Source organism: Colossoma macropomum, unplaced genomic scaffold (genome assembly GCF_904425465.1).
Source record: "Colossoma macropomum unplaced genomic scaffold, Colossoma_macropomum, whole genome shotgun sequence".
Taxonomy (NCBI): Eukaryota; Metazoa; Chordata; class Actinopteri; order Characiformes; family Serrasalmidae; genus Colossoma; species Colossoma macropomum.
The window spans coordinates 20,826,621-20,841,314 of NW_023494809.1; the positions used below are offsets into that span (position 1 = coordinate 20,826,621).

Consider the following 14,694-nt stretch of genomic DNA (forward strand, 5'->3'; position numbering starts at 1 on the left):
CTTATGTGCGAGCCATGATTCAGTGAAACTTGCATCAAAAAGACATTTCATCTGTGCAGTTTAGCCGCTTTGGTGAAGTTAATCTCTTTTATTTATGCTTCTGTGAGTCACAATCAAATTGAGCAGCTTGTCACTGATGCATTAGGATACACAGATGGGAATAAACCCCTTCTAAGAAAACACTGCATGGTTGAGACACAAAATATGTAAGTTTTTTTAACACTTCTGTTTTTCTGGAGGCTTTGAATGGGATGAAGCCCCCTTTTGATTCACAGATGTGATGCTAATCATTGTGACCCAGTTTCCTAAGCATCGCAACTTGGCTAGCTGTTTGATAAATATCAAAGACTCGTCCCCATTTGAAGAACATAAAAAAAAACACAAAACAAACACACACACACACACAATGTCCTCTGACAACATCTGTCGCCTTCCTAACAGAACATTCAGCATGCTTCCATTAGAAGTTAAAAGCTGTCTGGTAATTCTGGACGTGGACACATTGTTGTGCGGTCACCCATTTTTCCATGTCCTTGCAAGGCACTAAATCAAGTTGGATCATAAAACTATGTGTGCACGACACTGATAAAACACTTTAAATTCTGGGGAGCAGAGAGAGCAGCATCAACACAGAGCAGCTCTGAAAATAAGGTGTCCAGGTTTGCATTACATCCACCGCATTATGGGTTCATGTTGTATTTTATATGGCTTATGACTCACAGATGATGGGACTGGTGACCAATTAGCTACATCATGGGCAGATCACCACCCATATCCTCTCCGCTTTTACTGATGATGCATTGTGATTTGGATATAGCCAGATGAAATATATAGCATAATGCTGCCATCTAGTGGGTAAAAAAAGACTTTCTGCCACAACTAATTGATTTATCAATACTTTTGCACCTTGGCCGCAATCATCAGGGCAATAAAACCGACCTTGGGACGGCAATTAATCAGTGCGCGAGTGACCCTTGAACAGGACAACTTTTCACCACCCCCCATAAGTCTCAGATTGGCTGGATTGCGAACTCTACACCAGGTCTGCTGGTTTGAGGGCAGTCGGCTCCAGTGTCTCGCCCATGGTCAGGAACTCTGTCCAGTTGCCACAGAAACCGCGGGAGTAGACGCCCGTCTCGATGACAAGGCCCCAGAAAAGACTGCGTCCTGTTTTATCCCTCAGAGCAATGCGAGCCTCTCGCTCCGTCACATTGTAGCTGACATTGATCAGCTGCAGAACCAGCAGGTGGAGCAGCCCTCCCGTGACAATACTGCTGTACCAGGCACAGGTGAAGCACAAAGCCGAGCTGGAGAAATATGCATTCTGGATGTTAGTTTTATAATAACTTCATTCTCTTAGACAGATTTCAGAATTTAATAAGTTATATAAAGTATGAAAAATGTTTGTCCTCCCATTGTTTGAAAGGGTTACTTTCTGACAGGCCAACTTTGGGCATCCCTCATCATCCACAGCTCTGTTCACCATTCAACATCTAAAAATTCCTAACAAATGTTTTGAGACATATGACATTATAATCATTTTATACAACTGCCACCAATTTGATTTTATATTATTAAACACAGCGATTCCAAACGTTTGAACGCTGGTGTTGCAGATGGTTTTATCAAGAGCAATTTACAGAAGTACTTTGTTGTCTTCTTGGTAAAGTCATCCTTCAGCTAATGCAAATTGGCTACAGTCTACATGCTTATAATCGGACCGAGACGTGGCTGTGTTACTTTAAATAGTTAGCAAACAAATTTACACGATTACCACCTCACACGAAATGCTAGGAAGCTTATACTTCACCAATTAGCTTTGTTCAAACTGCATGTCTAAATGAACAGGCTTGCCTCAAACAGTGTTGACTTGATTAGTTATCTCAAAACAGATTTGCATATGTGGTTTCTGAGACTGTATGACATACTGTTATCTATAAAAACACACAGCTAAAAACTGTAGCAGCAGCCAACGTGGAACCTGAATTTGTTTTTTCCCCCCACAGTTTCTCCTGAATTTAGTTGTGGGCAAATCCAACCCACTAGCTAGGTCTCCTCCTATCACACGATGCTAACAAGCTGGGAGGGTTAAAAGCGAGTAGTTGCTTCCTCTAAGCCACCATGTAAAGCACAACCACATCTTGCTAAACTACCACCAATGCAACGTCTCTGCACAGCTCAACACGCTTGGAGGAGAATGCTAACTACCAGTTCAGTTATGTTAGCTAATAGACATCAGTTCATGGACTATTCTAGAAAAAGAGGACAATTATGATCTGTGGGATTGCTGGCAATATGGCTAACGCTTAGACTGTTGCACTACTTGCAACCTCCAGAAGTCTAGATTCCGTCCATAATTGTTCATTTTCATAGATAACCGTATGATGATTAATAATAATGATTGGTGGAGTATACACTGATCAGCCATGACATTAAAACCACCTCCTTGCTTACCATATAGGTGCCCTTTTTAGTTCTACAATTAGAGTTAGACTCCACACACTGTCCACTCTATTAGACACACCTGCCTTGTTGGTCCACCTTGTAGATGTAAAGTCAGAGACACTAGCTCATCTGTTTCTGCACAGTTTGTATTGGTCTTCCTCTGATCCTTCATCAGTGGTCACAGGATGATGCTGGCTGGATATTTTTGGTTGGTGGACTATTCTCAGTCCAGCAGTGACACTGAGGTGTTTAAAAACTCCAGCAGCACTGCTGCGTCTGATCCACGCATACCAGCGCAACACGCACTAACACTCCAGCACCACATCAGTGTCACTGCAGTGCTGAGAATGATCCACTGCAAAGCTAAAGAAGGTCATTTCAAATACCAAACATGCTTTGGCTCGACTACACTGTAAAAAACTATTCCTTTAAGACATACAGATGTTACTAAGACTATGCAGCGCTTATGCTGTGTGCACATTTTTGCCTACGTTTCAAATCCAGGCCAGGTGGAGGACAGGATACACAATATCAAATCCCAGAGGAACTGTACTACACAGGCCTTTGATAAATTCCACCTAAACTTGCTGTGCTTCCACTAAATATTCACCCTTAACACTGAAGTGGGAGGTTTAGTAGTATGGTCTGAACCACACCTGTACTGGCTGTAGACGTCAGGGCAGTAGAACAGAGCGGTCAGTGCACTCTGTGTGGGACACACACTGCGTAGTACCAGGCTGATCCCATACAGGGACGTCGACAGGAAGAGCAGGAGCATCAGCAGGAAGCTGCGGTGATTGGCCTGTCCCACACAGCTGTTAATCCTATCAGAGCAGCGACCAATTAATTAGTCACAGATAAGAAAACAGCACCAGACTGAGCATTAAAGGAATGGTTCAAAAATGTTACATGTACACAATTTTCCCCTTACCCCAGAGGTAGTCGATCCACCAAGACATGTTTGGTGTCCAAATTCTACTTCTTTAGTTTTACGCTGTAAATAGTTACTCAAGAAAATGTATGGAAATACCTCCGTAAAACCTCTCTCAACCCAGTCAAACCACATCCAGGTCTTTATCATGTCATGCGAACTTGTCAATGTAGTGTGGAGGACAGTACAATTGACTTACTGTGAACAATAAAACTGAACAAAACTTTACAGAGTAGCTGAACACAGCTATTTTAGACCAAAGGTGTTGTACTGAATCCGGACTCCCCCCACAGAATATGACTCCACTCTGTATGTAGGCATATGGATGCTAGATGACATTTGAGATTTCAGTTGTTTCATTTTTTAAACATATGACTTCAGCTAGAAAATTCGAGATCAACAAGTTATTCCCAGTAGTAACAACCAAAATCTTGAACGTAATCCATAGCGGCCATATGCCTGAAGCCATGCACGTGATGGGGTTGGAATTCGACAAGAAGTCATAATGTATCCTAAACCGCAAAGTCTGCACAACCTTAGATGAAGACCTGGATGCAGTTTGCGTGGGTGGAGAGATGTTTTGTGGACCTATTTACAGAAAGGATTTGGGTGACTATTGATTTCTAGTGTTTGTTTGCAATAATAGACTTGGAGCTCTATTGCTAACTACAGAAGCAAAATCTGGAAACCAAACTTGGCTGATGGTCTACATCTGGGGTAAGTGGACAATTGTGTAAATTTGATTTTTCGCCAAACTATTCGTTTAGGATTTTGATTATTTTAGACTAACATTATAAGGTAATAATTAGAACATGGCCTACAGGAGAATAGCATTTTTAACTACTTGTGAAGCGTAACGATGATAAGTCTTAGTTTATCGATACTTCACCAATTGAAAAGAACTGTTTAGTGAAAAATCAAATGTACATAATTTTAACCATAGTTTCACCTTAGCTCTGAGGCTAATGTGGCTAACAAGTAACTGGAAGCTTATACACCACCAATTAGCACACATCAATGGTTGCAAGTATGTTGCATAGCTAAAAAAAAGCAACAGCCATCCTGCATTTTGTCCTGAATAAATAACAGTATAGTTACAGTTTCAGAAACCACATAAGCATGTCTATTTCAGAGTACTTAACATTTTGATTTAAGCATGAAATTTGCAAGATGCTTCTTATACTGGTGTACTTAAGCTTCCATTACTTGTTAACTATGTTAGCCTCATAGCTCCAGTATAAAATGAAAAAAAATGGACTGAATTTGGAGTAATGGGAAAATTGTATACATTCTTTTTCTGCTGAACTATTCTTTTAAATAGATCTATTGACACCTGTTTTATATAGCTAATATGAAAATGTAATGTAAATATCTGTATATAACTTTCATTCTGATGCATCCGTAGACAACAGCTACAATATTCCAGAATTAGATGCATTTGTTTCTCTACAAAAAGCCAACAGGGAACCAACTCCATTAGCAAATGAGCCAGCCAATCGAACTCATGACTGATTCTTGTCTTCAGGCTTTTTTACACATCGCTAACTCGGTGCATTTAACAGGGATGCAGTCTACTTTGTCTGCTACTTTCAATTTCCACTACAGAGCTCAGTTCTCCAAAAACATCTTTTGTTGCACCTGAAAACTGTTCTTAGAGAATCTGAGCCTCCCTCTTTAGTTGACTAAATGCCTCCAACCTCAGATACAGTGTTTAACTGAACATAACACAGGGTAATCTCCATAAATGAAACTATCCTCAGAAATGAGTGATCCTGATGATCCTGGAAGGGCCCGACCGATATGAAAATGTTGTAACTGATGAACTGATTTTAAGAAGCTAAAACTTCTGATAAATGGTAGCAGCCGCTTTTATTTTATATGATCAAAAATTAGATAGACTCCTTTTGTTTTATTGTAACAGTGCTTTACTGACTAATATGGTTGTCAATTTATCAAATTTCTTAAACAGGATAAACACAAAGTATATAAATAGTAATATAAATATATGCAAGCCATTTATTAATAACTTTATAAATTAATCCTAAAACAGGCAAAAACTCTCACAATGCTGAATTCTTAAACAAGTACAAGTGTTAAGTACACTGTTCTGCTTGGAAAAAGCAACTCACAAATGAACTGTTTACACACACAACGAAAAAAATCACTTTGTATCCTAGATGTGCAATAATACAGTATTTCCATTCAAAGACATTTTCAGTGCTTTATTAATGGGACTTCCATTGAACAGACCACACTGACAAATTAACCTTCTGATTTTTTTTAGCAGTTAAACAATATATCGGTCGGGCCCTACTTGACCTTGAGATGGGTGCACAGGGAGGTGAGATACCTGTGCAAACATAATAAATTCCAGAGACCCACTGAGAAAAAAACAGATGTTCAAAGGAACTAGTGATGCACCAATCTGATACAACAGATCAATATCAGCCCTGATATTGATCTTATTCAAAAGGACTATATATCGGTGAGATGTCCAAAACGAACGGTTTCTTATGGAGCTTTAGTGCAAAATTGCAGTTTGTAAATGTAAAAACGTGCTTGTTTTCTTAACATAGAACAACCTAAAATATTTCAGTACTACTGTCATATTTTTAGCACATTTAAAGTCTTATCCATTCTGCTTAAACTTGTAGGACTTCCTAACAGTGTCTGTACATTCATGACATCAGTTAGTGCAAACTGCCTCACTCACGAATGAGATGAGCAACTCAACAGCTAATCTGGACTCAGCAGTAATACCAACCAGTCAGCATTCAGTAGCAGTAAAGCCAACCAATCAGTACTCAAGAGCAGCAACGCAAACCAATCAGCATTTAGTAGCAGCTTACTGCAGAATAACGGAAATATGCTGGCAAGTTTACTTGAATTTTTTTAATGGAATACTTCTTTCTACTTTCCAAATTAAACAAAGTTCCTGCATAAATTAAACATGTATGATTTTTCATTGTTAGTCGTTGTTGCTTTTAGGAAAGTCTGTCCACTCTACGGCCATCTTGGCAACACCTCCAGGCAGTTATTTCCGATCATACAAGACATCATTTTAATGGAGAGAGATCTATAAAACCAAAACTCGTTTTATTAAAGGGCGGAACTTTCTTCAGAAACAGATGCCACCATGTTACGAGCTTTCCTGTTCATGTTTCACCCAGTGACCTCTCTCCTCCATTCACCCACATTCATCAATGACACTTGTGGGTGCCCTCTAGCATTTCACAGTCACATTTTTGATATAATAAGATAATATAAGCCAGGCTCCTCTTAAACTGGCTCTGGTAGCTCCCAACTAACAAGAGAAACAGCGTGAGCTCAAATACATAAAAAATACTGCCCCCTAAAGGTGTTATAGCACCAAGTCAGAAGTTAGAACTTTATATAAATGCGTTATGAAAACAAAACTAACTCGCATTCTGTGTGCTGCAACATAAATATATGATTGTGAAAGCTAACAACTGTGGAAAAAAGTGCGCTCAGCTTCATCATTGCAGTCGGCTCAAATAATTGCAATCTCCATAATAACTGTGACAGGCCTACTTATACGCTGACTTCAGATATTGGAATCGATATCAGGAGAGAAAAGGCTAGATTGGAGCAACCCTAAATGGAACCCACCAGACACAGTGGTGGTCCAGCCGTAGAATGCAGGCCCCGCAGATCCTGCAGTGTCCCGCTCTCGGAGGTTTCACCATCCTGCAGAACGAACACCAGTTCTTCCTTCCGCCATCCTTTTGCAGTGCACTGCCTGGATCTGCTTCAGATTCAGCACTCTGCTCTGGAGAACTTACGCGATTGGCTATCACCACCTGGTGTCGTGACCCGTTGTGGTAGGTGGAGTCAATGTCTGGTGGAGGGCTGTGATAGGTCACTGTGCTGTGAGTTTCAGAGGGGCGGGGCCTGACATAGCCTGGCCCTCGCTTGGTATACATCAGGGTGATGAGTGTAAGGACCACACCTATAGTCACAACACCCAGCTGTAGATTACTGACATCGCCTCGTGGAACAACCTCAGAGACAAAGAGGTAGTACATGTAGAACAGCGAAAAGAGTGCCAGGCTGAGGAAGAACAGAGTGCGTCCTTTCTTGCGGTGGGTGAAATAGTAATACCACAGCACCATGCCGGGTAGCGCTATTAGAACTACGATACCCAGCAGGTAATGCAGAGCGGCGATGTGCAAGAAGACAGGAAGTAGGATAAGAGGCGGGATCAAAGATAGGTCAACTCGCTTAGCCCCTGAAATCCAGGGCACTCGCAGACGATCGGTCACTGTGGCCACCACTCGAGACAGAGAGTCTGGATTTTGAGGCTCTCTCTTCATCCACCTACGAAAGACAAGAGAGTGAGCTTAAAACATGAGCAAATTATCTGCTTACTGTGCGTAAAGTTTAGGAAGCTTCTAATCTGAAATTAAATATTTGAAATCCTGAGGCCTTGCAGTATGAGCTGTATGCGCTGCTGTAGGTCACTGGTGGCCCAGATTGACAGAGAATGAACTTGTTATAAAAATGAGTTATTCCTTAGCTTCAAAACTCTCGCCAGACTAGTCTCCATTACATATTATACACTGTGTTGAAAACTAATCTTGTCACCTAATCACTATTTCTGTAGAAGCACTACAGAATACTGTGCTATATATACTATTAAAGGGAATTTATGATTAAAGTAAACAATTTCATACAATCACAACACGGGTACAACTTTGCTATGCCTCATCCTACTCTTTTCAATGGTGATCTCTGCTGGATCCTCACAGTGCATAACGGGTGCAGTGAAAAAGTTCGATAGGTTTCCAGTCAACACACTGACCAGAGTAGACTTTCTTCATCAAAAACCTCAAAATATTTTTTTTTTGCACATTTTATGCTGAATTTTTCCCAGTATGTTAAATTCCACAAATAAACAGTAACTGTGCATTAAAATGTGCAGAAGTGTGTCCTCTGTAGAGGGTTTGAAGTTATTTCCACTTGGAAAATCAACAAAATATTTCATTTGACTAAGAGCGCTCAAACTGTTGCATATGACTGCATCTGGTTTTATACATGCCTGTTTGACAGTGACAAACCATTTGATTGTACACAGTTTACATCACTGGAGCAGGAAGGCAGAATTTAATCACATTGAGCTTGTTGGCTACTTCCAAAGATAGCTAGTTTACTATTGAGAGTGAGCTAAAAGCAGGACGACTGATCCACATTATGAAAATTATAAAAGCATAACATCATCAGTCTGCATTGTATTAGGCTTTGGTGTAACATTAAACAAAAATAAGAAACACTGTTTGCTGTATCAGATTGTCAAGGGTATTAACAGAGAGTTTGTATCCTCTTTGCTGCACTAACAGCCTCTACTGTACAGGGAAGGCTTTACACTAGATGTTAGAACACTGCTGTGAGGATTTGATTGCATTCAGCCACAAGAGCATTAGTGATGTCAGGTATTGATGTTGAAAGATTAGTTCTGGATCATAAGCTCCTTTCCAACAGTTTTATATCCTTCTAGTTGATGCTTGGACATGGTGACCTTAGGCTGTGCGGCTGCTCCAGAGCACCCCATTCTATTGGTCAATGCATTTCTATGGAGATTTTGCAAGCTGGGTGTTCACAGTTGAATGCCTGTCAGTAATGAGTGAACCTTAAAGGTGCATTGTGTAAAATGTTTTTGTTAAAATCGAAAGCAGTGGTGGGGCGGCACGGTGGTGCAGTGGGTAGCGCTGCTGGCTCACAGCAAGAAGGGCCTGAGTTCAGTTCCCCAGCCGGACGGCCAAGGTCCTTTCTGTGTGGAGTTTGCATGTTCTCCCTGTGTTTCCTCCCGATGCTCCAGTTTCCTCCCAGAGTCCAAAGATATGCAGTCAGGCCAATTGGACACGTGTGTCTGCCCTGCAATGGACTGGTGACCTGTCCAGGATGTTTCCCGCCTTCCACTCAGTGACCGTTGGGATAGGCTCCAGCACCCCCCACGACCCAGAAGGATAAGAGGTTTAGAAAATGTGTGTGTGTGAAAGCAGTGGTGTTACTGAGTCTAAATAAAAAAAAACACGCTAAAATATGGTGTCTATGCACAGCTGCGAGTCAACCTGACATAATATTTTGAAACTCAGAGGTGTCAGGTTGGATTTCACAAGAGTTTTTTGAACACCTTCATATGTCTTTAGGTATTAACATCACACACACAGACTTAAACAGAAGGTCTGGCTCTTTTCAGGTGCCAAAGGCAAAACCAACATTATACTGATGAAGATATGATGACAATAGTAGATAATTCCCTTAGATCTTCAGAGGACATCATTCAGGAAGTTTTGAGTTCTCTTTTAATACTCCTTCAACACGCTCTCAATCATCAGATTCATCCAATCAGGGAAGAGGCCTGAAGCACAACCAATGTTACGAAATGTTCTTCCCTACATCTGAGAGGTCTCTAAATTACATAGTGTAACTTTAAAGTATCTGAACTCACTAATTAAAAGGGGTGGCTGGATACTTTTGGACATATACATTTCCTCCGTCCTATTTTAAAGTGTGCATGCTTGCACACATAAATCTGTAGTAAATGCATCCCTAAAACACAAAACCCCTAATTAAATCGTGGCCCTTCCTCAAACAAAGCTCCACCCTCACCTGTCACAGGCTTCGTCTAGATCCTCGCAGTCGCAGCAGCACGCTGCCACATGGCTCCTCCCACCGTGACGGTTCACATACTCACAGCAACACAGCGGATCGCCCTGCTCCAGCGCTTTTTTGGCTCTCTTCTTCATGATGGCCGTGAGCTCATCCAATCATCGCAAGCTCAGAAGGACAACATGCACCTGCAGGGATACAAGACAGCGGACGTGAACTGAAGCGGGCAGACCACTTACATTCTTCAGCCTCATCAATTATACACCCGTCACTCTACTACCACAATTGACTTCATGGCTCAAATTTCAGACCAGAGTCCTTCATTGAGTCCTAAATAATGTAGCCCAAGTGTCGCATTGGCAGGACCTAGATAGCAGTCAGAGAACCTGACTGTAAACCAGGAGCCAAAAATAAGCCCTGCTGATAACGTCCAGCTACTGCCACTGCTCACCCCGTGAACATTCAAAGGAACCATAATCCCAGCAAGTGGAACAAATGCATCGCCTAATATTATGAAGAATGGCGTTCTCTTGAAAACCTCCACCAAAAGTCACTGAAAACAGTCCATCCTGATGCATTTTCAGTACAACCCCAGCTGAATGACATTTAAAGGTCCCTCTTATCCTGAAGCCAGGACACTGAACGTTAAGGGCGGGGCAATAGCCCGGAGGGTGGAACAATCGTCTTTCTTTGTGTTCCCTTATTGGCCAGTACCACATCACTTACAGGACATGCTTCACCTCAGTCAAGGTCAAGAGCCCCCGGGGGATCCACTAACTGGAGTCATTCAGTGTGAACCCCCATTGCAGCAGTGGGGCTACCCTAGCAGTAAATGCCACAAACAAAAAGGATGATGACTCTCTGAACTGCTGCACCTCATTGGTTCAAGAAAGTCTTAAAGGAGAATTCCATCCATTTTTCAAAATTTCTGCATAAGATGCAAAACAAGTCATTCAGAGTGGGTTGATGCAAAATGTTCCACTGTAGAGAAATTTACCAAATCAGAGTTATTCACAGTGGTGGTAGGTGCTGGTAGGAACCAGGTGTCCAAAGAGTTTAAAGTCTCTAAAAGCCATCTCACAGTAAGTTATTATTACACTATATTACAAACAAGCTTTAAACTTTGTTTAGAGATTGTTTTAAGGTCAGATTTTGTCCTAAAATGCATTTTTAAGATCCATTTGTGGGTGCATACAGGGTTGTCTGGCAAAAATACTCCCTAAAGAAAACTATTTTTTTCATATTTATCACTATTTTACAATCATCATCATTACATACAAAAAAAAACAAAAACAGAAAGCACGTGTAGGTTCCCTTGTTATTTTGGACAGAAGAAAAATGGCTATATTTGCGTTGTGGACATTGCGACTCCTGGTTCCTATCACCACCACTTTAACGAAATCAGTCTTTTTAAATACGATTTCACATCAAGCCTCTCAGAATTTACATCTCAACGACTGAACTGTTCAAAAATTTCGAAAAACCGGTGGAATTCCCCTTTCAACCAGTGGAGTTCGTATAGTTAATGCAGCCAGCCTGTGCGTTTCGAAAATTCAGAGCAAAAAAGGTCATTGGGAACATACTTTCATTTTAGCCTGGTTCTTTTTTAACTAACCCAGGCTGTGGGCTGGATGTCAGCTCCCTGGACCGTTACGGAGACATAATTACTGAATTATCTGCGGTTATTTTAGACAGACTTGCTCCGTGCTGAAAGGGTGGGACGTCGCCCGCACGTCTCAGTCCGGAAAGTTGGTGATGTTTTGAAAAGCTGGCTGCATTTACTCAACTTGGCTGATGTCTGGGCACCATTTTAAGCCACGTCCTCTTTAAAGGAAATTACATTTGAATACTATTGCAGTCAAAAACACTGCGAACCGCAGAACAACACGACATTTTTCAAGCTTCGTCTACCTGTTTGCCGTTGACTGCGAACCATTTCGTCCGGAAACCGTTCAGCCTCCAGCCCGGAACCTTCCAGCTTTTTCGCTGAGAGGCTGAACTCACTCAACCCCGCGGAGCTCCGCCGGCAGGGAAGCCGCTCTACGGCGCGCTCGGACTCGCTGAGGATCAGCAGAAACCCCGCTGGTGCCGACCGGTGTCTCTCTGAAAGCCCCTCGTACCGGACGCATGGCCGGGCGGCTGGGTCTCCTGCCAGCTCTGTGTTGCTGCTACTGCTAAGAGTGGCGGGGTTGCCAGATTCCGCTGTCCAAATCCGCATTCGCATTTGCGCATCACAAACACTGCTGTCCTGAAAACATTTTTTTATTTATATTATATTATTTAATAGATAATGTTAACACTATCTAGAGCTCTCTTTGTATTATTTTAATTGTCAAATTAAATCATAGAAAATGAAGACGACGGAAATATATATTGCTCATATTAAAAATATGTACAGTGTATGTAATGTTTTAAAATATATGTACTAAATATTTGCACATATAGGTCAATATTTTGAAATATATACACATATGTAGATGCAGTATATGTCATAGGGTTAATTTTTAAAATGTACATATTGTAGACACCGACCGACCACTTCCACTACACTTCCTTGTTTCTACACTCACTGTCCATTTTATCAGCTCCACTGACCGTATAGGTGCACTTCGTAGTTCTACAGTTACAGACTGTAGTCCATCTGTTTCTCTGCATACTTTGTTAGCCCCCTTCCACCTTCTTCTTATCAAACATATATGCAAAATGGAAATATATATATATATATATATATGTATGTGGTGGTGTGTTAGTGTGTGTTGCGCTGGTACAAGTGGATCAGACACAGCAGTACTGCTGGATTTTTAAACACTGTGTCCACTCACTGTCCACTCTGTTAGACACACCTACTATGTAAGTCCACCTTGTAGATGTAGTGTTAGATATGATGGCTCACAGTCATCCTCTAGTCCTTCAACAGTGGTCAGTTTCTGGCCACAGCACACTGTGGAATGGATATTTTTGGTTGGTGGCCTGTTCTCAGTCCAGTAGTGACACTGAGCTGTTTGAAAACTCCACTGATGTGTGTGATCCACTCTGTGCAGCATTAGACTGACAGGAACACTGATAACTACCCTTAACTACCAACAATTAATTAAATCTCCATTCATTTTTTATAATTATTTGTCTTTGGACCCGTTTCCCAGACCCCAATTAAGACTATACATAGAGATTATTAATGATGAAATATCTCTTACATTGCAGCTTAGTTCAGGACTAGGCTTAATCCATGTCAACAAAACAGGCCCTAAGTAACTGATTGTAGCCTCAAGGTCTGTTTTCCCTTGACAGTTTTATGAGGTAAATTTAAAATCTCCTAATGAGGATTTCCTCTCAATATGGCAACACTGACAAGGAACCTGCCTATCCAGTCTTTTGACGTCAACACAGACCAGGGCTTTCGTTTCCAGAGGTGAAGTTTTACTGCAGCTTCACAACATTGAAGACTACAATAGGACGCAGACACACACACACACACACACCTCTGTTTTATGAAGTGCAACATTCAGAGGTTTTCAGTAACACCCTGTGTACAAGACTTCCTTGTTGCCACAGTTGGTAAACTTATTCTGCAGGGCTGTTTTGGCAATTCACATTAGGCAACAAGGAAGATGGTTCCTGTTCTGCTACACTGTCTTTGAGAACCACCCATAAAACATTATGTAGCAAAGCCACCACAGCTACAGCAGGGTTATTTATTTTTCTAAATGAACAAACATCTGTTTATTTTAGCTGCATACAGTATAACACAAAACAATATAAATAGTTTCACAAAAACATTATGATGGATGGGGCTTTTATTCAAGTTATAAATAGACACATTTCAGCAAAAATACCCATATGGGAGGAAAAAAAGAGAGTAAGAAAAAAAACAATTTCCTGAGAAAGTTTATAAAAGGCAGGGGTCACCCCTTTGAGATCTGCTTCAAAATTAAAATGACCACTCTACATACGCTATTACATCAGTGTGCTCAAAGTGTGGTCCCTATGAGCTACTCTACAGTCGCAAATTATGTAGTGTAAACACACACTATATTATATATATATATATTTACGAACTACAGTCTTGCAGGCTCACTTCAATATTAATATATTAACCAATATCTTTACTGTACATTTAGAAAGCCCTTTAGAGGAACATAAAATATGTCAAAAGCTTTAAAACATTGCAGTTGAGGTACCTTTGCATAAACTAAAAATAACATACAGCCAGGCAGAATTTGCATTCATTCACTAGCAGTCCTGCCCTGGTCAAGGATTCAAAGGTGCAATCATTAACATGTCTGGAAACATCTGAAGTTGCTTTTCAGCCATTGGCAGATTTACCAACATGGTAAAGGAAATTTTTCAAGCACTTTGTCATGCCCTGGTTAGCAGTGTTATAACGGAGTATTTCTACAGTAATTATTGCTTCTTACTCACATAGAGACACGGCCAGAGGCTTGAGTAGAGCGTTTGTGGTGTCTTAAACATGATAAATGCTTTACAATAGCTGTGCAAATCAACAGGCCAAAACCGGAGAAGGTAAACAACTTTAAGAAGCAGTTGTAATCAAAAAAGGAAATAAAGGCAACAGCGGTGAACTTAAGTATAGCTTTAAAGGAGAATTCCATTGATTTTGGGTTAATGTTGAGAGATAAACAAGGTTATTACAAGTGGTTTAATGTGAAATGCTTCATTCTAAAAAAAAC

General features: G+C 40.9%; 1 protein-coding gene across 1 annotated transcript; it reads right to left on the reverse strand.

The window, feature by feature from the left end:
• Positions 1-83: 83 nt before the first annotated feature.
• zdhhc23b (zinc finger DHHC-type palmitoyltransferase 23b) lies at positions 84-12,172 on the reverse strand. The gene is made up of 5 exons (XM_036558776.1): positions 11,918-12,172; positions 10,007-10,194; positions 7,007-7,714; positions 3,102-3,269; positions 84-1,307 (listed from the first exon to the last, which is right to left on the reverse strand). The coding sequence occupies exons 2-5, from the start codon at positions 10,141-10,143 to the stop codon at positions 1,034-1,036; spliced, it is 1,287 nt and encodes a 428-aa protein (XP_036414669.1). The 5' UTR covers positions 10,144-10,194; positions 11,918-12,172; the 3' UTR covers positions 84-1,033.
• Between the last annotated feature and the right edge of the window lie 2,522 nt (positions 12,173-14,694).